Source organism: Chelonia mydas, chromosome 8, assembly GCF_015237465.2.
Source record: "Chelonia mydas isolate rCheMyd1 chromosome 8, rCheMyd1.pri.v2, whole genome shotgun sequence".
Classification (NCBI taxonomy): domain Eukaryota; kingdom Metazoa; phylum Chordata; order Testudines; family Cheloniidae; genus Chelonia; species Chelonia mydas.
Window position 1 is genome coordinate 53326000 of NC_057854.1, and position 24677 is coordinate 53350676.

Consider the following 24677-nt stretch of genomic DNA (forward strand, 5'->3'; position numbering starts at 1 on the left):
AGAACCGCGCCGCCGCCCCCGGCTCCTTCGCGTGGTCGCCTAGCTCAGCCGGGACCTCCGGCGGGACGGCGACTGTCCCCACAGGCCGGGGGTACGATGGGGGGGACGGGGGGCAGTCCCGACTGGGACTTTGGCCACGCCCATGACAAGGAGCCAGGTCTGCAGCGGGCCGCGTGTTACCTCCCGGTGCTCAGCGGCCTCCTGCCGGCCCTGGGCACGGAGCACCCCCGCCGGCGAAGAGCCGTTCCGCTCGGGGGGGCGGGACCCTGCGGCTGGGGACGATGGGAGCAGGCTTAGGGCAGGGCTTCAGCTGCTGTCAGTGGGCATGCGCGGAGCCTCCTGGCCGGCTCCGTCATAAAAGGGGGGTCGCGGGGGCCGAGCCGGATGCCAGACCAGCCACCGCCGCGGAGGTCGCGGGCAGGCAGCGCGGAGTGCTGGGCACAGGGGCTCGCTCCGCTGGTGAGGACAGACTGACACCGGCCGGGTGGGCAGGACAACAGACTCGTTGCGGGGGGCAGGCTCCGCAGAGTTGGGGAGGCAGCTGAGAAACCCGCATTCTTATGCGGGGGGGGGGCAGATTGGCTGAGTCTTGGGAAGAGACAGACCAGCTTTCTGAGAGTGACTGAGGGGTGGTGTGTGGGGCTCCTGGGGGGACTGAGTTTCTGAGCCGTGTGGTTGTAACAGATTTTGTCCCCTTCCCCCATCCCCTGTAAGGCTCATGTGATGCTGTTCTCTCTGGGCTGGAGCTGTTCACCCAATGTGCAAATCAGCTTGTTCTCAAGAGAGCTTATGCTGTGCGCTGTTTCAGTTATTTCCATACTACGTGTACTCGGGGCAAAACCTGTTAGAAAGCAGCTTTGCATTAACAGGACTCACAGTCCACTCTGTTGGTGAGTAGGGGTGCCAATGCCGTCTGCTTCTGCTTAATTGAATCTTTAATTTATAGAAGAGTTTTGTTTCTAGCCCTTATGGTTATGAAGACAACCTCCCAAAGCCGAGCCAAGTGTAACCATTGCAGGGTTGAAGTCTTATGTCCTCAGACATACCACTCTGGGTGCCTCCAATACTGCTCAGGAATGTAACTGGGACAAACTGGATCAGTTTTGTTCTGATGCTGTAGACAGAGTTGGAAGCAGCCGCAGAGAAAGTCCTGGAGGCGAAGGCACCAAAGACAATGGCTGGGAAAGGGGTAGCATAGCATAGCAGAAACCTCACTGTGCAGCAGGAGAAGAATTTTCCTTTTCCCAACCTTTCCAAGAGAGGAGAGAGGCTCAGGGTGGGGCCGGGGGCATGTTTGGAATAACAATAATGAGAGTGGTGGGTAAATTTGAAGAGAAGTAGAACTGACCTCCGATCAGGCTCAGAAGTGACTTTTCAATCACTTAATTTCCCATCATCTCCAACCCAAGCAGAAGCTATAGAGTTCTTCAGAGATTATGCCCATACGAAGGGTAAAGTTTGGTGGCTTAGCTCCCTTGATAAAAATGTGCTTATATTTTTTCCCCTATATATTGTTTGACATGCATCTTTTCCACTCCCTCCCCAGACCTCAAAAATGGTGTGAGTTTGCTTCCAGAAATTTTCCCTTCAAGCAGAGACCCAGACATAAGTACTGTCTGGCCCAAAAGTGAATGTTTTAGGAAGGTATGCACATGTGAAAACAGGAGATTCAAAGAGAAACTGCCTTTGAACTAGAACTGTATCAGGTGCTACTAATCTTATGCGCAGACCTTGCCTGCTACAGTAACCATGTCTGCACAGGTCCTCAGAAAACTGTGCAATCTGTTTTTCTCAAAAGAAACTTGCAAAGCCTGGAACAAGTGGACTTTGTCTGTAGAGCTTTGTTATTAACAGAATTTACTCAAAATATATGTCTCTAGTTAAGAGAAATTTTGCTTGTCTTTCTGACTTCTCCCGACAGCTCAATGGCATCCCCAAAGAGATTGCAGGGTCTCATAGCAGCTACAATCACTCCAATGACTCCAGATGGGTAAATATTCCTTCTGACTACCAAAAGGGTTGCTGTCAATGTCAATTAATGTATTGTGAACTTTTTCCCAGAACCTTACACTTTCCTACTTGCTTTTCTAGCAACAACTTCAAAAAAAAAAAAAAAAAAAGTAAACTTTCTAACAATGTTCAACATGCCAGGAAGACAGAGGTTTGTGAAGGCTTTTGTTTGACTGACTAATCCCCTTCCTTACAGTCCTGAAGTCCTGGGAGCAGAGGTTAGTGGCTCTCAGGAGAGGAAAAAAAAAATCTGGTTGGTTACACTGTAAAAATGGAGTTGCTCAACCCTACCTGCCTTTGATAAGTGCTTTGAGATCTAGGTTTGAACAGTGCTATGTCAGTATTTACACCACTCCTTACTACTTGTAAACGGAGAAGATTTGATCTGGAGTTATTGAGAGGCCATAAATGTGGAATCCAGCCCTGCTTATTCTTATTATCACAAGCAAAATGAAGACTGTCCCTTTCTCTCTTCATCCAACTAAAGAGAACGGGCAAAGTAACATCCACCAGATGCCATTTAACAGCCTGCATCCTGTAACTATGAAGGATGGTTTGCTTAGTTACTTGTCAGCACTTATAGTAGTAGAGTGTATTTATAAAAATAACAACTTGTATTTCTAGAATACCCAAAAGGTGTTCATAGTGCTTCCCTTCTCAAGAGAGCTTACAGTTTAATTACCAAAAAAGACACAACGGCTTACAGCAACAAACAATTGGTCAGGAGGCATTGGGGGAATTAAAAGAAAGAGGCATGAAAGTTAGAACTACACCATCATGTGGTGACACTGGATTGCTATGTGTACATCTGCATGATCCTGTGACATCTTTTGGCCTATAAATAAATATCCATGTGTGTACATACACACTTCTTTAAAATGCATTTTTTTTTAAATTGTTTTATAATACCACACACCTTTAAATTGAGGTTAAGGTTGCTGAAATGAGCACCCAAACAGTGGTGTAAAGTGATCTTCGTGTAAGGGAGAATCAGGCCCCGTCTGCCACTCTGACATTGGCTCACTAGCCACATAGTCAGAATAACTAAAAGGTTCTAGTGGTGACTAATTTAAAATCTGAACCTGATAGAGATGCTGTGATTACACATGCTGTCTGTTTCACCAGTTTGTTGAGGACAGCTAGACAGTTTGCATTTTGAGTCACACTCCAATGTCCAAAGGGAACTGTATGGCTGACCAACAACACTACATTTCATCTTGTTTGGGAACACTGCATTATTTTCCCCCTCTGGCAGATATTGAATCAGGAGCTCAGATTTTTTTTTTTTTTTTATCTTGACCCAAGCGTGTTTCATTCCAACCTTAATTCTCCTTAAACTACAATGTACAATACAAGAAACACTTAATAATCTGAGTATGGTAGAGCTGCTGGAAATGAGGCACTGTATTTTGATAGGAAAGAAAAAACTCACAAAGCATCTTCAGTAGCAGAGGTAAGTGGCTGCCCCACAGGGTCTTGTTTTGTCTCTGTTGTGGTAAAGCCAAGACCACAGCCCATTCCATCCCTTAAGGGGGTTAAATGGTGAGCATCCAAGAATGTAATAGGAGGGAAACTGTTTTTCCTGTAATATTTTACTCTGAGCCTTTCATCCTAAATGATGTCTTAGTGCTCCACAAATTACAAGCATGCAGCAAACCAGTGAGATGCAGGGAGTGGGAAGGTGGCACTGGCAACCATCTAGCACACTGCAGAATGCAGACAGGGAGGGTAAGGGCAATTTTGACCAAGAATGCTGGAGCTTACCTCTGATCTTTGTTTAATTCTGTGATGGCAAAAATGGATCACAGCAGAGTTGGTCAAGATTTTTCAAAAATTCAAACTTTTAATAAAAGTATTCCATAAAAAAGGTCACCATTGTTTGAGCAGCTCTAGATCATAGGGTCTGTCTCAGTGATTTCTGTACTCAGCATGTACCATTTAAAATTCAGATAATAGTTTTTAAGTACTCTTTCTGCAGATTAAGCCTGGATCCTGAGCAATGAGTTGTTCTCTTCCCATCTCTCATGTGACCCCACCAGTAACACACATTCTACAGAGTAAATTCTACCTCTCATTGACACAGGCACAATCCCATTGTTTTCACTAACTTTGCACAGATTGGAATTTAGCATACAATATCTGGGAGGGGTTCTGCAGGGCAAGCAGCAGTAAAGAGTAGTGAAAATATATAGATTAGAGGCTGTAAAATTGTAAAGGTATGGGCCAGGTCCTCAGCTGATGCTAATTTACATCATCTGAGGATTTGGTTCTCTGCTTGCAGCTGCAGTGAGCAGATATGACTGAATACGCAAAGGAATAGCTCTGTCAAAGCAATAGTTACTATTTTTTACCAAGTTGCTTTTCAGTTAGACCTGCAGTCTTAAAGCACCACAAGATACTAAATGTTTTCCCAGGGGAGAAAGGGCCTTGTTTGTTTTTCTGTATCTGAAAAACCCACAATAAACTTCTTAGAATTGTTTTTCCACCTCCGAAGGCCTGAGTGAACCCTGTTGGGGATTGGAGACTTTGGTGTCTGACAATCTACTAGTTTCAAACCTGCCATTAAAACATAACTAAGCTTGGTATCCTTTCTAGCTACGCTTTATTCCGGGCTTACCCAATGTTCCTTAGATCAGTGGTTCTCAAACGTTTTTTTTTTCGCGGACCACTTGAAAATTGCTGAGGGTCTCGGCGGACCACTTAATGATCTTTCCAAATGTGGTTTGTATCATTAGCTAACTATTGTAAAGCACTTTAGATAAAAGTGCTATATAAAAAAAAATTTTTTTTTGGTCTACAAATAAAAACACACTCATATTTTAATATCAGTAATCTTACCTTTCTAACATGATGGATGTGCCCTCTCTCCCCTGCCACGGCAGCCCCCGAGCTGGGCCTGGGAAGGAGGGAGATCTCTCCCCAGCAGCCCTGGAGCTGGGGAAAGTTGCCTCTTTGGCCGCCGCAGCCCTGCGCATCCTACATTCCCTCCACCCCCTCTTCTCACCCCACTACCCCCTACCTCCTATTCCCCCTTCCCTCCCCCCCGCCAAGGCCACCACCTCACCTTACATGTGCGTCTTCTCAGCGGTTCCAGTAATTAGGTGGGTGGCCTTTCATTCTCTCGTGTGTGGCCGCCCAGGCGCGCACCTTAGGGGGAACTATCCACAGACCACCTGGATGGAGCTCACGGACCACAGTTTGAGAACCTCTGCTGTAGCGCTTTCCAGAAGTCAGAGCCAGCCTGGTGGCTGCTGTGTGCTCAGAAGGGCAGTGGTTAAGAGACAGAATCAGGTAAACTTGAAAAATAGAGTATTCCTATCAAGTCTTCAATATTTTTTTAAAAGACATTAATATATTGTAGCAATAATAGAACATGTGAAGCTTAGTGGTTCTGATCACTGAAGATCTGGGTCTTCTAGTTCTGTGAATCTCATGCTCTAGGAACCCCAATTTAGGCCTCACATACAGGACACTTTCTAATCTGGCATTCTCAGCCCCAAATACGCTGTTCAGAAGCTTTATGTGTAGAGGTGTCCACAATTCAGGAAGTGGGCAGATGAAATTTTTTTTTTTAAACTAGATTTCATATTCCCAACCCCTCTAGGGTATTAGAGGGAAACCTTTTAGAACTTGAACTTGGTCAGGGATTCCTTACACACACGTTTCTGTTCTCCCCCTTTTTATTTTCTTTCTTTTTCAGAGAAATTAACCTCTCTGTGATTGGGCAATATGTGGATTATCTTGTAAAAGAGCAGGGTGTGAAGAACGTTTTTGGTAAGTCTTAAGCAGTGAGTTGTGCTTCTTGTCAGCCAAGAGCTGTGATGCAATGGAATATGGGGATGGGAGCATTCTAAGCATGTGCACTTAAGTGGAAGAAATCATAGCCTATTCTTTAGGAATCTGTTTTTGCCCAAACTCCCAGTTATGCACAGGATAGAGCAGAAGATGAGAATGTTACTGGAGTGGGGAAGGAAGCAGAGACAACTACTAGACAATGCCACATGAGGGCATTAAGAAGGATCAAAGCAGTGACAGAAAAGACCCATCTGAATTATTCTATTCACATGCTTGGGGAAGATGTGGTCACCTGATAGACAACACTGGATACGAGAGAGATGCATTTATTCAAATCATATTTATTCAGTAGGCACCTTTATCAAATGAGCTTCAAGTCCATTGTCCTCTTACAAGGGTTTCTTCCTTTCTGATTGTGTTGGCTTGGGAGGGCATATGCATTTAACTCTTTCAGTGCTATAGGCCTTCTCTACACACATACACAAATTCCACATGTTTAACTAAAGCACTTTAAAAACCAGTTTATTTAAATCAGCACAAACCCTTGTTTGGACTTGCATACCTGTTTACAACTGTCCAATATAGGGTTAGTTTGTGTGATTTAAATTTCAGTAATGGTCTTTAGTAAAACCAGTGCAACTTCTCTGTGTAGGCCAGGCCTCAGGGTGTGTTGTGTTCTGTTTGAAACAGTGAATGGCACAACAGGAGAAGGGCTGGCACTGAGCACCCAGGAGAGGAAGCAGCTGGCAGAGGAGTGGGTGACCAAAGGGAAAAACAAGTGAGTAGCCTAAGGAAACCTGTCTGTTCACATAGACATTACTGCTTGTCTAAGCAAAGGCTGTACCCTCTAATTACTTCCCCTATTTTCTTTCCCTGGCCCATTTATCAAGATGTTGCTGGTATTGTCAAAATAAGTGACTAGAAAAGTGTGGCTGTCATCAGCCTCCCTCCATACTGCTTAGAGGGGGAAGGCCTCTGGGACGCCTCCTGCCCTAATGCTTATGGAGGCATGTGGAAGAGAGGCGGTTTTGAAAAACGACCTCTTCCTATTGCTTAAGTTGGGGAAAGGGGAAAGTAATAAGGGATGTGAAAATGAGACCATCTGTTCGCTGCTTTTATGTTGCCTTAACACAGGCATGAGAGCCTCACAATCTTTGTATGTATTTATCTTTTCAACACCCCTGTGCAGCAGGGCAGTGCTATTATCCCCATTATACAAATGGGGAAACTGAGGCACAGAAAGACTAAGTGACTTGCCCAACCACACCGGAAATCTGTGGCAGAGCAGGAAATTGGCCCCATGTCTTCTGAGTCCCACGTTACAACTCTAATCACTGGACCATCCCTCTTCTTGGATGTTTTGCATATTCTCATATCACTCGCCTTTGCACTGTCTCTCACGTCCCTGTTAAAAGTGAGTTGGGGGGGTGAGATATGGGGAGGGGGAGAGTGGAATTGTGGGGAAGGGACAGTGAAAAGGAAAACAAGTGACAGAGAGGGGAAAAAGCTTTCCCTGGATTTTCTTTTGGATTTAAACTTTCTGTGCTTTTGTTTGGAGGGAGAAAGGGGGGGGAAACAAAAATGGGGGGGGGGGGTTATTTTCCTTTAAGTAGGGGTGCCTTGGTAATTTTTGTTCAAGTTTGAGTTAAAAAAATTCTGGATTTGGGTGTTGTTGTTGTTTTGGGGGTGGTTTGTTGAATAACTCAAAAAATTCCTATGGAAAGTTTAAGAGGGAGGAAAAAGAATTTTGAAAATTTCCCATGAAAAATTAACTTTTTTTTTTTAACCAACTCTGTGTGATTCTTTCTAAGCTTGCTGCATACAGTGGGCACGATTCTCCACAGCCTTGTACCTGGTGCATTCATTTCTACTGGTGCAAAATGGTGTCTGATGTTGCAGATCAGAATGATTAGCCCTTTACATAGGGGAAGAGATTACACAAGGGGGAAAGCAGGGGAGAATCTGGCCCACTGCTTCAGGAAGATCACTTGGCCAAGCATGTGGCAGCTCTGCGGATGAGGATCTGAGAGAGCTGCAGAAATAAGATTGTGGGATCAGGGTGTTGAGAACACTTCTGGGCGGGGGAGGGAACTGGGAAGAAGTGTTGGATGTGTGGCTGAACTTTTTGCTGTACTCTAAAACTTTTTGTTTCTAGATCCCTTTTAGTTTGTATCCACTCCACTGAGTATCTGCTGTGTGGACCCAGACTGTCTGTCTGGCATCTTTCCCCCACATTTAAATTCCCACAAACCAAAAAATAAACAGCAATCTTTCTCTTTTGCAGGTTGGATCATGTGATCATTCATGTGGGTGCATTAAGTCTACCAGAAGCAAAGGAACTGGTGCGTGTGTGAATTTTTTCTTAGCCTTCTTCCTTTGTCTTTCCATAACTTTACATATGAGTGGGTTGGTTCCCCTTTTCTTTTCTGAGTTTATGCACTTACTGACCTCTTTTTCCATGTTATGCTGTCTTGGTCCTGAGGGTACATCTACAGGCAATAAAACACTGGCCTGGGTCAGGTGACTCGAGCTGACAGGGCATGGGCTGTAGAGCTATAAAATTGCAGTGTAGACGTTTTAACTCTGGCTGGAGCCTGGGTTCTCAGACCCTCCCACATCACAGGGTCCGAGAGCCTGGCGTCCAGTCCAAGCCCAAATGTCTGTACTGCAGTTTTATAGCCCTGCAGCCCAAGCCCAGTGAGCCTGTGTGAGCTGACCCAAGCCAGCCATGGGTATTTTATCAGTGTAGTCATACCCCTGAGTCTTTGAGCACACAAGCATAGGAACTAATCAAACTGAGTTGGCTTGCTCTACTAGCATCTCCTGGGCCGCTCAGTCAGGTTATGCAGAATTTATTTGTATTGCTGCAGGGCCTAGGATGTTCTTTCATGGACCAGGACCCCATTGCAGTAGGTGCTGTACAAACACAGACTATGTTAAAAATAGATTCTCCCCCACCATTTTAGTTGGGGGAAGGGGAGGAACCTTCCAAATGTGACCTGACGCCCCTCACGTGAACAGCCCCATTCATCTCGGTAATATAATGACCATTGTAAATTGAATTGATCACTTTGCTGTGGGTCGCTTTCTTGCTCTCACTCACACACACACGTTCCCTCAGGCCCAGATGGTCCACTCCTGGACACTTCTTCAGGGCATGTGGGAATCTTAAAGGCATGTAGTAGCTGAAGGAAGGGAAAATTCTTGAAGAACCTGATGGTGCCAGAGAGCAGGGTTCTATTCCCTGCTTTTGCCACTTACTTCCTGTGTGACTTGAGCAAGTCACTTAACCTGTCTCTGTCTCCTGATGTGTACAATGGGGTCAGTGATGCTATCCTATTTCTTGGGAAGTGGGAGCTGTAAGGACGGAGGACCATTCATTTAATCAGGCAGAGGTAATAGATATGTGTTTTGTTTAGAAACAGAGGTAGTGCATTACATTGATGGAAGGGTCTCTTCATCCCTGGCATAGACTAGCACAATTCCCGTTAACTTCATGTCTGAACTTGTTCCATAATGTACAGCTTGCTTAAGGGTTTAATTTGTAGCTGTGGAATGGATTGATGTGGTTCTTCACTATGTGCATGATAGAAACACGTGCAGTGAATGAACCTTTGATACATTCTGTTCTTTCCTATCAAGGCCAAACATGCAGCTGCAATAGGAGCCAGTGGTATCGCTGGGATCGCCCCCTTTTTTTTCAAACCTACAAACAAAGGTGAGCAGAGATGTCTGTGGCCATCACACCCACAGAGGCCCTTTTTCTTCTGCAGTTTACCACACATTCAGACTGTCAGCAGTACGATATGGTAAAGGGAGGTCATGTTTTTTAGAGATCTGTGGCAGCAATGCTGCTGTAGTTGGTCACAGAGTATCTGTATCTTTGCTATATGGTTCCTCAATGATAAAACTTCCTTCATAGTGCTTGGAGTTTCTTCAGAGAGGGCAGGTTCTTGAGTTTTAACATAGGTCCTGTGTTATAGGCTCCTCCTTTACCCTCTGCTGCTCTGGCTCAGTGTCCCCGTCCTCACGGTCATATGGACATTCTTTTGGAAACCATTTCTGGAAATAACGTTGTTTGAATGCCAGTGGTGCGTTTGGAGCTGTACAAACATGAGATGCAGCCCAACTGCAATGAGAGGAGGGTGGTGCCTCATTGAACAGGTAGCTGATGCACTAACATTTCCCCGTCACAAACTGACTTTGTATTTGGTGTTGGTCACAAGTGAAGCTAATTGACGATCTCTTGATGCCTACTGGACACACCAAACTGCATTCATTACAAAGGCAGATTTGACAGTCTCTGCTGAAGCACAGGAGTGGATTAACAGGGCCAGTGCGTATTACTTGTGAGGTGCAGAACTACTTGTTGAACAGATCAGAACTGAGGGTAAATGATAGAGCTGTGTGAAAGAAGCTTGTAAAACTCTGTATTATCAATTCATCAGATTAGCCCAAAATGAAATAACCTATTGTTGTGTCTTCGCTTTTTATACAACACATGTAATATGAAGGAACTACACTGGCCCAGTGGGTTTGAAATGATCTACTAACCTTATACACCATTCAAGGCCTAGCTACATATATACACTGTTGTTCTGTTGGCTTCTGAAACCTAGACGGTGGAAAAGCTTTAGAGGGCTCACAAACTTTTAAAAGCATAGTACCCAGTTCCTATATTTTGCACCTATTAAGTGCAGAAGAGATGGAGAAATAGTGTCTCCTTAGAGATGGATTGCTGATAAGTCTATGAACCTGAACTCCACTTTATGTGGATGACCTCCTTTTCTTGCCTCAGAGTATGATTGCCTTCTTTCACTGCCTCTTTTCAGATACATTGGTTGCTTTCTTACGGGAAGTTGCATCTGAAGCCCCTGGCATTCCATTTTATTACTATCACATTCCTCCTTTAACAGGTGTAAAGAGTAAGTATTGCTCATTCAGCGACTTTTGCTCCTAGTACACGCACACTTTCCCCATTCAAGGGATTCACTCAGAAAACAGTTGGTGAATCTAGAATCTGAAAACAAATTTAGCTTGTCTACGTTAGAAAACGTTACTGCACCAAAACGGGATTGAATGGTCAGGTAGGTGCTGTACTTAGTGGGGAAGGAGAATTAATAACTGACATCAAGAAGGCTGAGGTATTTAATTCCTATTTTGTTCGTCTTTACTTAAAAAGTTAATGGTGACCAGACACTCAACACAATATTAACAAGAGGGAAGGAACTCAAGCCAAAATAGGGGAAGAGCAGATTAAACAATATTTAGATACGTTAGATGTGATCAAGTCAGCCAGGCCTGATGACATTCATTCTAGGGTACTTAAGGAACTAGCTGAAGCAATCTCAGAATCATTAGCAATTATCTTAGAACTCATGGATGATGGGTGAAAGGTGAACATAGTGCCTATCTATTAAAAAGGGGAACAAAGAGGACCTTGGGAATCATAGACCAGTCAGCCTAACTTCAGTACGTGGAAGGATACTGAAACAAATTATTAAATCAATTTGTAAACACCTAGAGGATAATAGAGTTATAAAGAATAGCCAGCATGCATTTGTCAAGAACAAATCATGCAAAACCAACCTAATTTCCTTCTTTGACAGAATTATTGGCTTAGTGGGTGGGGGAGAAAGCAATAGATATGATTGTACCTTGATTTTTAGTAAGGCTTTTGACACTGTTTCACATAATGTTCTTAAGCAAACTAAGGAAATGTGGTTCAGATTAAATTACTATAAGGTGAGTCTGGAACTGGTTGAAAAGTCATACTCAAAAGAGTAGTTATGAATGGCTTGCTATCAAACTGTGAGGATGTATTTAGTGGGTGCTCAGAGGAGTCAGTCGTCAATCTGGTACTAGTCAATATTTTTATTAATGACTTGGATAAGGGAGTGGAGAGGATGCTTATAAAATTTGCAGAGAACACCAAGCTGAGAAGGGTTGCAAGCGCTTTGGAGGACAGGATTAGAAGTTAAAACAACCTTGACAAATGGGAGAATTGGTCTGAAATCAACCAGATGAAATTCAATTAAGACAAGTTCGAAGTACAACAGTTAGGGAGGAAAAAACCAAATGCCCAAGCACAAAATGGGGAATAACTGGCTAGGTGGTAGTACTGCTGAAAAGGATCTGGGATCACAAATTTAATGGTCAACAATGTGATGCAGTTGCAAAAAAGGCTAATCTGAGTCTGGGGTGCATTAACAGGGGTGTTGTATGTAAGACATCGGAGGTAATTGTCCCACTCTACTGTGCATTGGTGAGGCCTCAGCTGGAATACTGTGTCCAGTTCTAGGCATCATGCTTTAGCAAAGATGTGGATAAATTAGAGCTCATCCAGAAGAGAGCAACAAAAATGGTAAAGGTTTAGAAAACCTAACCTCTAAGGAAAAGTTAAAACAACTGGACATGTTTTAGTCTTGTGAAAAGAAGACTGAGGGATGGACCTGATAACACCTGAAGTATGTTAAGTGCCATTACCAAGATGACTGATCAGTTCTCAATGTTCAGTGGAGGTAGGTACAGAAGTAATGGGCTTACTCTGCAGCAAGGGATTTAGGTTAGATGTTAGGAAACCCTTTCTAACTATAAGGGTAGTTAAGCTCTGGAACAGGCTTCCCAGGGAGGTTGTGGAATCCCTACATTGGAGGTTTTTAGGAACAGGTTGGACAAACACCTGTCAGGGATGGTCTTGGTTTACTTGGTCCTGCCTCAGCGTAGACAGCTGGGCTAGATGATTTCTTGAGATCCCATCCAGCCCTACACTCCTATGAGTCTATAGGATGAACTGATGCTGACTATGACATTGTGACCAGTGTAGACCGGGATGGGTTATGTTTAACATCATGTCACTAACCATGGTTAAACCCTGGTTCCAGCAACCTTTCACCACACCTGACTGACCGCAATGACCACCACTGTGCTGCTCAGTACTGACAGCAAAGTCTTGGTTAGGTAACTGAAGTGCTAATCCCATTCAGCCACAATACATTTTTTCTAATGTAGATAAGCCCATAGGTGGTTAGCTGCTGAGAATTGAACCTAAGGTGTTTGTTTGGGTTTTTTGGTTGTTTTTGTTTTTATTGACTCCCTTGCTCTAAGCACCAGATCGCATAGCCGCTTTGAATATATTTTTAAAGTGTAGCTGACAGTTCATTTCTGAACTGCTTATCCAACTGTATTTCTCAGTTTCTGAACTGATAAGATGAATAATCAAGAAGAAAATAAGACATCTGATAGATACTAATGAAATCACTGCTGTGTAACAGGGCACAAGCCAGGAAATAGACAGGGGGGCTGGGGGGAGGGGGAGAAAATGCTGGTGGCAGAATTATAGAAGCTGTTCAGCTTAGATGTGCATGTGTCCCACATGATGATCTTGCTTATTGTCAATAAGCAGCAAGTATGTAACATGGAAGTAGGTATAAATGAGAGGGGGTAGTGACAATTCTATATCAATGGTACGTTTCTCCTCACAGGCATTTGTTTATCACTTCATATATTCCAGAATTACTTTACTGGTTCCTTTCAAGCTATTTAAATAACCAAGCTCTTACATTTAAACCATAAAGAAAATGTTGGAAAGCAACAAGTCTGCCTCTAATTACCTTGTGTAAGGGGATGGGGAGGGGAGGGACCTGACTCTCTTCAAATGAAGAATAGTAAGGCTTGAATGACAATGATGACCCTTTTGGGGAGGAAATCAGGGACGTCTTATGTGACTGGGATGTGTTTCTTGACGTGAGATTGTTGTTCTGTGCAGTTCGTGTTGAGGAGCTGCTGGATGGGATAAAAGAACAGATCCCCACCTTCCAGGGGGTGAAGTTCAGTGACACAGACCTCCTGGACTTTGCACAGTGTGTGAAGAACCACAAAGAGCAGTTTGTGCTACTCTATGGGGTGGATGAGGTAAGGGGCTCTACTTCTAATGATCTCCCCTAAAAACCATGTGGCTTATGCTAAGCCACATCCTGGTTCCAACCTGAACAACTACTACCCAGTGCAAAACTGAACTCTAGCCATGTTCAGGACCGCGAGTTTACTGCTCATTCTTCCTTTGCTTTTTATTATATGAAGTAAAATGCTTTTTTCCCCCCCACAAACTAGCATCTGCTGAGCGCACTGGCAATGGGAGCATCTGGGGCCGTTGGAAGGTCAGTCTTTTTGCATTCCTGCCCCATTTGTTGCCATATTTACCACTATCTGTCTATGTATTGTAATTATATGGCCCCCATTACTGTAATATCCTTAGTGCCTCACAAGATTTAATGTATTTATTTATCCTCACAACATTGCTGTGAGGCAGGGTTGGACTGTTACCCTCTTTACTGATGGGGAACTGAAGTTCAGAGAGACTAAGAGATTTCTGGGTGATCTTGGGGAAAGTCAGTGCTGGAGAAGGGAATTGAACCTAGGTCCAGGTCAGTGTTTAAGCACTAGACCATGCTTCCTTCCCCACTGAGGAAGCGTAAATGAGTTACTGTACCACATTGCAATTCATGTGTACAATACATAAATCACACAAGTGACAAGTAAACAAAGTGTGATTGTTTTTTCAAGAACAAAAAATCAGTTAGCCATTCTGGGGAACAATGTCATTTGTAAAGGATGATGGGAAGAGAACACTTAATTGTAACTCTTTCATTGGGAGCAGTCATCCTTTTAAGGCTCGACTATATACAATGTTTCAAACCACGTGGAATTTCTAGATCAGAATGATTACGTTCTGAAAATAAAATATTGCACTAGAAAGCCTCGGACTTCTTGTTTGTTCTGGTTGCAGTGGCTGCTCTAAGCACCTCTTTGCATAACTGAGTTTACTTTGGTTTTTTGGCAGCACATACAACTACCTGGGCAAAAAAAACAACTTGATGTTGGAGGCTTTTGCAAAGCAAGACCTCACGTTAGCACAACAATATCAGGTACAGCATCTTCACCTGCTCACAGTGGGAGTGTCCTCTCTCCACTCCCTTAAACTTCTCTTCATTGGGCATTCATTGTCTGTGGCTTACCACCACCACTTTATCCACCTAATCTCTCTAACCACTGTGCTCACCCACGAACAATCTGTTTGTCTGGTACACAGTTCCCCTTTTCTGAAACTGTTCCAGGCACAAACCCTGCTATTTTAACTAGCCAAGGCACAGCTCACCTATCTTCCCCTTGTGTAACCTCCCCTTCAGCCCCCAAACCCTGTGTGGAATGGGCACTGTCCATCTCTTCCCTCATAAACAGTCTAGTCCAGACACATCTGTTTGTTTACCCCCAGTCACATACATGCACATGTATGTTTTGGCTTAGGCACAACCTGTTCTAGGATCCTCTTCTCCCATTTCCAATCAATGTTCTTCTCACCCACCCTCCTTCCTCTTCCCTTCCTGTCCATGTGCGCACACCTACCTGCTGACTAGTCTGGAGTACTGCCTCCTGCCTTTCTAACCTGGCTGAGCACCTCCTTGCTGATTGATAACCACCATTCAAATACTCTCCATCTATAAGTCTTCATGCCCAATATCTTTTAAGGGATGGTGGTCCTAGTCTTCTTTTTAACTATTCTAGATGGGTCATTGTCCACTCCACCCACTTTTAACCAGTCTTGGCAGTTTCTTCTCCCTTCCCCACAAGCAACTGATGAGGGAGGGGGTTAGGCTGGACCAAGCATCACCTCTTTCCTTCTTGTCTATATTCTCCCGCTTCCCCTCCACCTCCCCCACAACTGAGATTGGGCTCTCTGCCTGAAAGGGAATTACAGCAACCTGCACGGTATTGTCCTGCTGGGACGCAGGGGAGGGAGCATTATTGTAACAACCGAATGATGTAGTTTTGGGGTGCAGCCTGTGAGCTGGACTCATGTTTTTCCTGGCTGGTAAAAGACAATGGAGAGACACCAAGTCTACTGCTGACTGAGATTGTCAACAACTTCCTTCAAGAAAGAAAGGTGCCAGGAGTCCTCCATGGCATTATTGAGGCTTCTGTTCAAGAAACTATTGCCTCATGTAAATAATCCTGCCTGTGCTGAATCTCCCATTTTGGGGAACATCTGAGAAGGCCATGGTGGGATCTGGTATTCTCTTGCATTTCTTGGCTTCAGGTCTGGGTATGGCACAGATACTGCACTGATTACATTGGTTGCTTTTTGCCTGGGAATGAATGAAGATTGGGTAACATGCTGATTATTTTAGCTGTGTCAGCTGCCTTTGATCCTATTGACCACAAGGCATTGCTGACATGTCTGAGGCCCCTAGCAGGGGTAGATGGATCCATTCTTGGGTGGCTGTGTGCCTTTCTTCCTGGTTAACAGTAGGCAATAGCATTCTGTACTGAGGGTTCTCCATCATGCAGGGTTTCACAGGTCACTATGCCATTACTGTTCTTACTCTACATGTCAAAGGCCATCTAGAGGAGTCAGGAGGGCTGAGCAATGGTGAAGTCAATCTGCAAATGATACACAATTTTCTATCACAGTCTTGGGCAGCTGGGGGCACTCCTGCTGGACTGGTGGCAGGAGGGTGGGGTCCATGTTCAACAAAGGGTCCTCTACTCTGGAAAGGACTTCCTTTCTGGAAGTCCAGAAGGGCATGGTATGCCACTTTCCTCAGACTGTTGTGTTAAGGGGCCAAGTTGAATAAGGATGGCCTGAGTGGGTGTGGTTCATTGGGGGGTGGGAGCTGTGTGTGATATTGTACTTTTGGGGATATAGTAGGTTGATTGCTTAAGAAGGCATGCCAAATGTACTGGGAACTTTCCCTTTGTCTTGTATATAACGGTTTGTTATACAAACATCCAGAGCTGTTAGTATTTTTTTAATTCACTTCTTCATATTTACAAGACATCTATCCTATCTGTTTCTCTTCTAGTTCTGTACTGGAGAATTTCTCAGCTTTGTGTTCAAACTAGGTAGGTGCTGCAATATCTTCCTCCCTCCCTGTGTTGTAAAAGAGGGACTGAAAATCCATGAGATTCACTGAAGCTTCCAGGTCCCTGCAACCTGAGAAGCTCCCTTCTGAAAGATCTTGTGCAAAGAGAGACCTCACATCTGCTGTTGCTGCTTGAGTTATCAGCAGTTGGGAGTTCAATGACTGAGCTGGCAAAGCACATCCAGAAAGATTCCACTCACTCTTCCCTCCTTTCTCCAGGCTCTCTGACAAATTCCCCAACTTCTAAGTAAATAAATTTTTTTGTTTATCCTGACTCTGTTTTTCTTCCCAAGTCCACTCTCGGTGTCATTGTTACTGAGTGTTCTCAATCCCGGACAAGATAGTAAAGTGCCCTAATGACAAAGCACAAGGGGCCTGATTCTCCTCTCCCTTATGTTGGTATAACTTAAGAGTAACTCCATTCAAGTGAGTGGAGTTTTATACAGGTATAAGTGGTGTAAGTGAGAGGACAATCGGGCTCAAGAATCTAAAAATCTGTTTATGAGAAAAATAAGTGTTTTTACATCACAGGCCTAGTCCCCTTGTGCTTTCAAAACTATATCTATTGACTTTGCTGGAAAAAATACATGTTTTCTCCTGATAACTCTGCAGAGCCAGCACTGCTTTTGGGGAGAGACAGACAGATTCTTTCTGGTTTGCATATAATCAAGAGAACTATTAACTGAATTCTAACTATAGAATCTTCTGATACTATATGTAAACCACAAAGGACATGGTTGGGCTTTTGGTTCCTAGGTTGTTTTCTGGGCTGAGAGTTAGATGATACATCTTATCTATAAAGATGACCCTAATTTGATCTGGAAGTCCTGGAAAAACAAGTATGGGAACCCTCCCAAAGCCACACTTAGAGTCACTTTTCAGAGCATAAGCATGTATTAGTAAGGAAATATTGTGCTTGGGGCATTTTGGAGGAAAATATGGGCAGGTAAGAGCAGTTGGTACTGTAATACAGGATGGATATTAACTCTGTTTTCTGTCTGCAAACATCACTTGCTAATTACATCTTTCTCCCTTGTGGGAATTTAAACTCTGGCCATATTCCAGGATTTCACAAGAGATGGAATCGTTGGTGTGGTTGGGATTTTGGAGCCCCCTGTAGTGACTGTCTTTTATTTAAGTGATATATTTAAGTAACTTGCTTTTTTCTTTTGTCTGCCTAGGTTTTGGTGTTGCACAGACTAAAGCAGTCATGACTTTTACCTCAGGGATTCCAATGGGTCCCCCACGACTTCCGCTCCTGAGTGCCTCTGTGGATTTTATTGAGAAAGCAAAAGCTAAAATGGCGAGCCTGATTCTGTGACTGTCCCAGCAGTTGATCTGATATGAATATGGATCTGGAGGTTTGGGGCCTCTGCTTTTGTGATTCATCACTCAGTGTTCTCAGGAACTAGTAATAAGTGGTTTCCTGTCAGGGATGGCCTTGCTAGCCCGTGTCTTGCTTTCTTTCCTTTAGCATTACCCAAAGGTGGAACCTTTATAATACAGGTGAATTCTGTTTATCTGAATGACCTGGAGGACACCAGAGACCTTTGGATAACCAGGTGTTCAGATAAATGGAAGTGCTATTTTTAGCTGCAATTTCACAGGTCTGGTCTATGCTTCAAATTGAGGTCAACCTAGCTACGTTGTTAAGATGCCCAAACCTCTCTGGTAGACGTGGCTAGGTCAATGGAAGAAGTCTTCTGTTGACCTAGCTACTACCTCTCGGAGAGGTGGATTACCTACATTGAGGTAAACCCTCTTCTGTTGCTGTAGGAAGCGTCTACACTATGATGCTACAGCAGCACAGTTCCAGTGCCACAGCTGTGCCACTTGAGTGGCTCTAGTGTAGACAAAGCCACTGTTTCATTCTGCAGTGATGCCAGTCCCCGAGAGAGGAGGGGAGAAAAGGATCTGGTATCACTACAGAATGAAAGGGTGGGGGGGGGGGGTGGAAGGGAGGCAAAGAGGAGGATGGAAGAGGGAAAAGGAAAAGGAAGGAGGTAGAGGGTAAGGAGCTGTAGGAGACTGGAGCCTTCTTGACAGCCCAGGATTCCACAAGCACCAGTACAAATAGTGTACTGAGGGGGCTGGCTGGCTGGCTCCCTCCCCCACAGCTGTCAGTGCTAGCAAGTGCTCAAACAGCACCAGGGAGGTTCTTGTCTCCTGCAGCTATTCCACCTCTCTTAACTACATTGTGGATCCCCAAGGGTGTGATCTGAATGAACAGTGTATTCCCCCATGCGTTTAATGAGCCACTAAGAGGTTAACTGAAGAGCATTCCGCGGTTCATTAAATGCACGGGCACTGCTGATTCAGCTCATCAGGATTTTCAGTTAATTGAAATTTGAACTTTGCCTGTAATTTCCTCTGCCCTATGGTGCACAAAAGCAAGGTATGCTTCTAACGAAGCAAACTTATAAGGGTATGTCTGTACTGAAAATGCTACAGCTGCAGTCCTTCAGCGTAGACACTACTTATGCCGATGGAAGAGGAGAAGGAATTCCAGCAAGGAACCTGAATTCCTCCGGAAAGGGAAGAGGACTCTCTCTATAAAGGACTTCTGACTTCTGGAATTTCCATCTACTATGACAGTCCCAACCTTCCCCTCCCCCACACACCTTTTATGATGCTGAGATGTGGGTGAAGTAATGTCTCTTGTACTCTGACATGACATCGTTCTGCTCAGCCTGGTATTTTAGTGCAGCTGTTATGTCAGATAAACCTACAAAAACTCCCATTTTTACCACTGAGTAAAAGGAATCAGGTTTCTGTGCCCAGAACTCCCAGAAGACACTCTTCTTCCATAAGCTTCTTTCCCTTCATCTCTCTTCTCCATTTTCTTGCTCTCCCTGTATTTCCTCAAACAAAAAAATGTAAGTATTGTAACTTTTGTGACAGAAGGCACTTGCTCCATCTTGTTCCCAGCATGTGCTGGCTAAAGCAGCACCAGAGCTGGAGCAGGAATTGAACCAGGGGTTCTACATGGCAATGCAAAGCACTACTGCTCCTTATAAATGTCATTTATTGCTGATGTTAAGGGGCCCTCTAGACATATTGGACCTCATGTTCCACTACACCCTGTGTATTTGTTTACACCTTGGCAAAACAATACAATCTAGGTGCCTGAAAAATTTTGATTTGGTAGCATTTTACACCCACTTTGCACAGGTAAGAATGACTGCATGTGCAAGGCAGGGAGAATCAGGTCTGAGGATCTGTTGCTATTTTAGTTTCCAAGGATTCTGGGTAACCTGGAGAGTAACCTTCCATTAACTTCTTCAATTTGGCAGTAATAATCTCACTTTCTGTTCGCAGAACACAAACTGTAGAAGTCCTGACTGAGTTAGATGGTTGACATGATTTTTCTCCTGAATCTGTAAGGCATGTAGGTAAGCTTCCCTGGTGGGTCAAACATGGAAGAAGGTAGCCTCTGAAATAGCAAAGAGCACTGCACGTTTGCAACTGTTCCTTGCACAACCAACCATTGATTGGAGCAAGCATGCAGAGAGCCAGCATGACAAAAATCATAGGAAAGAATAAGACCGTGCACACTCCCAGATTCAGCTACCTGTATTTTAGGAGAACTCTACTGTGTATTCCTTAAAGCTTTTACTTTGATGTTTTTAGGCTCTCTAATCCAAATGAGATTCTCTATTGCTGTTCCAATGCTCTATGCACATTTCTGCATATTTTAATATAATATATAGATGCATCTAAATATGAGATCTTCAATTGAATAACTTTTCTAACAGACCCAAATTATTCCTGGTATTTTAAAGTGTGTATTGGTCTGATTATACAAATCTCCAGATATTAAAGTGTGTTTACCTCTGAAAATTTGTTTAACATTTTCAGTGAAATGTATGTATATTTTCTTACAGTGATCATAAAAGCATTCTTAAAGACATTTGCCTCTATTTCCTCTTTGGAAAAATGCTCTTGAGGGGGCAGAGGTGGATGGGTAGGAGGGGACTGTGTTTTCTAGTCTCCCAAAATTTAGTAATATCTTCCCTTTCCCCTCATGCTCCTTCAGGAAGATAATCTTAGGGATAGATGCTGCAAGCACTTAAGCACACGCTTAACTTTACCCATGTAAGTAGTCCTACTGAAGTCAATGGTACATCTTACAAGCATAAAGTTTAAACACAAATATGCCAGTAAGATCAGGATCTAATCTCCTCCTTTAGAACTCAAGTATGGGAAAGATTGTGCCTGCCATAACTCACTTTCAGTTACTTTTTGACCTGCACCCTCTTCCAAACTGCCATCAATCCTATTACTTTCTATCTATTCTCTCAGAAAGTCAGTGGAAAGTGTTCTTGGGTTTTCATGTGGTTTTAAGAAATCTTCAGTAAAGACAAGTGCAAAGTACTTTGTTTAGGAAGGAAAAATCAAATGCACAGCTATAAAGTGAGTAACTAGCCAGGGGGTAGTACTACTGTAAAGGATCTGGGGTTATAGTGGATCACCAATTGAATGGGTCAAGAGTGTGATGCAGTTGTGAAAAAGGCTAATATAATTCTGGGATATATTAACAGGATTTTTATATATAAGACACAGGAGGTAATTGTCCTGCTCTATTTGGCACTGGTGAGGCCTCATCTGGAGTACTGTGTCCAATTCTGAGCACCACCATTTAGTAACGATGTGGATAATTAAGAGAGAGTCCAGAGGATAACAACAAAAATGATGAAAGGGTGTAGCAAACCTGACTTATAGCTGGGTTAAAAAAAAAAAATAGGTATGTTTAATCTTGAAAGTCTGAGATAGGACTTAAGTCTTCTAATATGTAAATGGTGCTTGCTCTAAAGAGGATTGGGATCAATTGTTCTCCATGTCCAGTGAAGGTAGGGCAAGAAGTTAATAGGCTTAATCTACAGCAAGGGAATAGGTTAGAACACTTCCCCTAATATCTAACTCTAAAGGTAGTTAAATTCTGGAAGAGGCTTCCAAAGGAGGCTGTGGAATCGCTTATCTGTGATGCCTTCTCAGGGTGTTCAGAACCATAAGCCACGGTGCTGCCTCTGCCTCAGCAAGAGAAGCTTTGCTGGGGCTTCAGCTGTTTGTCCGCCCTCTTGATACACCAGCCAGCCTTACCAGCAAACTGCTTGAGACCCTGCCAGTCTAAATCTTGCCTTGCAGGTCCCATTCACTGAACCCCAGTTACCAGACTCCCGAGAGGTCTCTGCAGCGTCCAGTTCCTCTCACTCTCATAAATTAAGTTTGTCTCCAGAGAGACCGTGTGCGCACCAGCCTTTTAGCTCAGTTGAGGATTAAGGTACATCAGCTGAACTAACAGTATTTTTATATCCAACCCTCCCCTCACCCCACCCCCTTTTTTTTAAATCGCTAGAGCTAGTTGGGAATTTTCCATCAGCATTTTCTGAAAAAATGCAGTTGCTGCCAAAACAAAATTTTTCCATGCTTAAATTTTTTTTATTGGGGGAAAATTGAATATTTTATTTTTTGACCCAGATTGACAAGTTTGTTTTATTGGACTATCCTGAAACATTTTATTTTCAAATGGTTAAAAAACCCCACACCAGACTACATTTCCTTTTTAAGCACATTGCCATATGGAAGTTTGTGGGTTGAGCCCCCATTGTTTTCGCCCTCGTTAGATGACCTCTCCCTTGACGCACCATACAGCTTGGCAGCGGAATATGCTGTGCATTGAGGGAGACTGTATCTGCCAGAGAGCCCAGCCCACAGAAAGCAATGGGAGCCCTGAGCTACAGCTCCCATAAACCAGTGTGCAGATAGAGCAACGCTGCTTAATATTGATCTGATCCATTAAACAAAATGAAACACTGTGTGATTTCAGCAATACTCAAACATTTAGATCAAAACATTTTGACATTTCCCACCCTTTTTGTTCTGAAAAAATAATTTCAACTTTTTATCCCAGCTGGCAGGATGGAAATTCCAAAATTTCCTCAGCTCTACTTATTACTAGCTAGTTCTGGGGTAGCTGGGGCTGCAAGTCACAGTACTAGCTCTGAAATTGGTTTTCAACTTCGACTAAAAACCACAAAAATAAAAAAATCAACATTTTCCTGCCCTGGTGTTGAATCAGTCAAAACCAAAATATTTATGCTATTTGAGGCCTTATCTATACCAGTGGTTCTCAAACTAGGGCCTCCGCTTGTTCAGGGAAAGCCCCTGGCAGGCCAGGCCAGTTTGTTTACCTGCTGCGTCTGCAGGTTTGGCCAATCGCAGCTCCCACTGGCCATGGTTCGCCACTCCAGGCCAATGGGGGCTGCAGGAAGGGCAGCCAGCACATCCCTCGGCCCGCGCCACTTCCCGCAGCCTTAGCGCAGGTATTTTCAAGCTGTTGTCGAAAGGTTAAACTCTGATCCAGTGTAATGCCAAGATACTTTGGGTTAGCCTCCTGGCTGACGCTCTCACCTCAGAACTGCACATCAGATTTGGTATTAGCAATTTTATTGCACAGATGGAAAGCAGTTACCATGGGGGTTCTTGGGCTAGGTCTAAGTTTCCAGTGGTGGAAAAAATCAGCCATTGTGCTAAGATCTCAGGTTAGGCTGCAGCTACTGATACGAAGGCTTGTATGCTGAACTCTGTTACAAGCTCCCCACAGACCAGGACACAGCAAATCAAAGCAGCACCAGACCCTGCCAGAACAACAGATGCTAAACCTGCTGATGCATCTCTACTGCTACAATGATCAACACCACCCACAACGTGCCTTTGAAGATCATTGGTGAACATGTGGTGTATCTCTATCCAGTGCACTAAATGCCCCAACAACTATGTGGGTGAAAACAGATCATCACTATGCTCTTGAATGAACTCACAGGAAAATGATGAAAGACAAAAACAACCTATCACCTCTGGGTGAACACTTTTCACAGTCCTCATCCACAAAGGAAAACTGCAGAACGCTTTCAAAAGATGAGCCTGGGAGCTTAAATTCATTACTCTGCTAGACACCAAGGTTCATGGACTGAACAGAGACATAGGATTTAGTATTACAATCTATAACCTATTCACCCTCTTTTTGTCCTATGACTGCAGAGGTATTAACAGGTCACTCTACCTTGAATGGTCCCTTACAGTATATACTAGCTACTTCTGCTAAACAATCTACCCATCTTGCATTTTGCTGGGAGTTCCTTTCCCAGTCCCGAAGAAGAGTTCTGTGGCTCAAAAGCTTGTCTCTCACCAACAAAAGTTGGCCCAATAAAAGATATGACCTTACCCACCTTGTCTCTCTTACAGTAGCTGAAGCAGAGCCAGACATTCTATATCTAGGACTTGTGTTTTTTTTCCCCCTCAGCTAGCAAGGGGTCAAAAGTGGTTTCCATCAATTGTTCAGTTTAGCATAGTTCACCCCCTGATCAACACTAGCTTCCTGCCCTTAATGGCAAGGATTGGGATGTTCTTGCTTTTGTTTGGTTTTCTGAAATGTCTAGCTAAAGACAAGGTGGGTGAGGTATTTAAAACTTGTAACCTCATACCATGGATTGTCTTTTCAATTCAATGGAACATGTAACCATGCTGGTTAACTACATTAGCTGGAAGTTTCAGCCTCACTAAGCAAGGAGAGACAAACTTACTCTGTGAGTGTCACAGCTAAATACAAGGTGGAACAAATCTGTGATACTGAGTATGTTTCCCAGACCTGAAGAAAAGCGCTGTGTAAGACTGAAAGCTTGTCTCTCTCAACAGCACAAGTTGGTCCAATAAAAGATATCACCTCCCGCAGTTTATCTCTCTAATAGCCTGGGCCTAACACTGCCATAAAAACTCTGCATATAGCTAAAGTACTGTATTTTTCTTGCTTAGATCAACTTCTGACTAATCTGCTTAACCACCATGGTTACATGCAGTCCATTGATTTGAAAGGATATTCTACAGGATGAGGTTACAAGTTTTAAATATACCAATAAAGCACTGTTCTACCAACTTTGGTTTTCCTTCTGC

The 24677-nt window shown here is 43.7% G+C and overlaps 1 protein-coding gene across 12 annotated transcripts; it reads left to right on the forward strand.

The window, feature by feature from the left end:
- Positions 1-318: 318 nt before the first annotated feature.
- On the forward strand, positions 319-20633 carry NPL (N-acetylneuraminate pyruvate lyase). 12 transcript variants are annotated; one of them, XM_037907189.2, is made up of 12 exons: positions 319-459; positions 1922-1990; positions 5711-5784; positions 6496-6583; positions 8090-8147; positions 9448-9523; positions 10638-10730; positions 13574-13719; positions 13918-13964; positions 14648-14732; positions 16668-16707; positions 17909-20633. In XM_037907189.2, the coding sequence occupies exons 2-12, from the start codon at positions 1926-1928 to the stop codon at positions 18046-18048; spliced, it is 912 nt and encodes a 303-aa protein (XP_037763117.1). In that variant the 5' UTR covers positions 319-459; positions 1922-1925; the 3' UTR covers positions 18049-20633. The 12 variants fall into 12 exon arrangements, with proteins under 12 accessions (XP_037763117.1, XP_043376576.1, XP_043376575.1 ...); XM_037907190.2 differs by having other exon boundaries at positions 379-484; XM_037907187.2 differs by lacking the exon at positions 319-459 and adding an exon at positions 641-890.
- The last annotated feature ends 4044 nt before the right edge of the window (positions 20634-24677 follow it).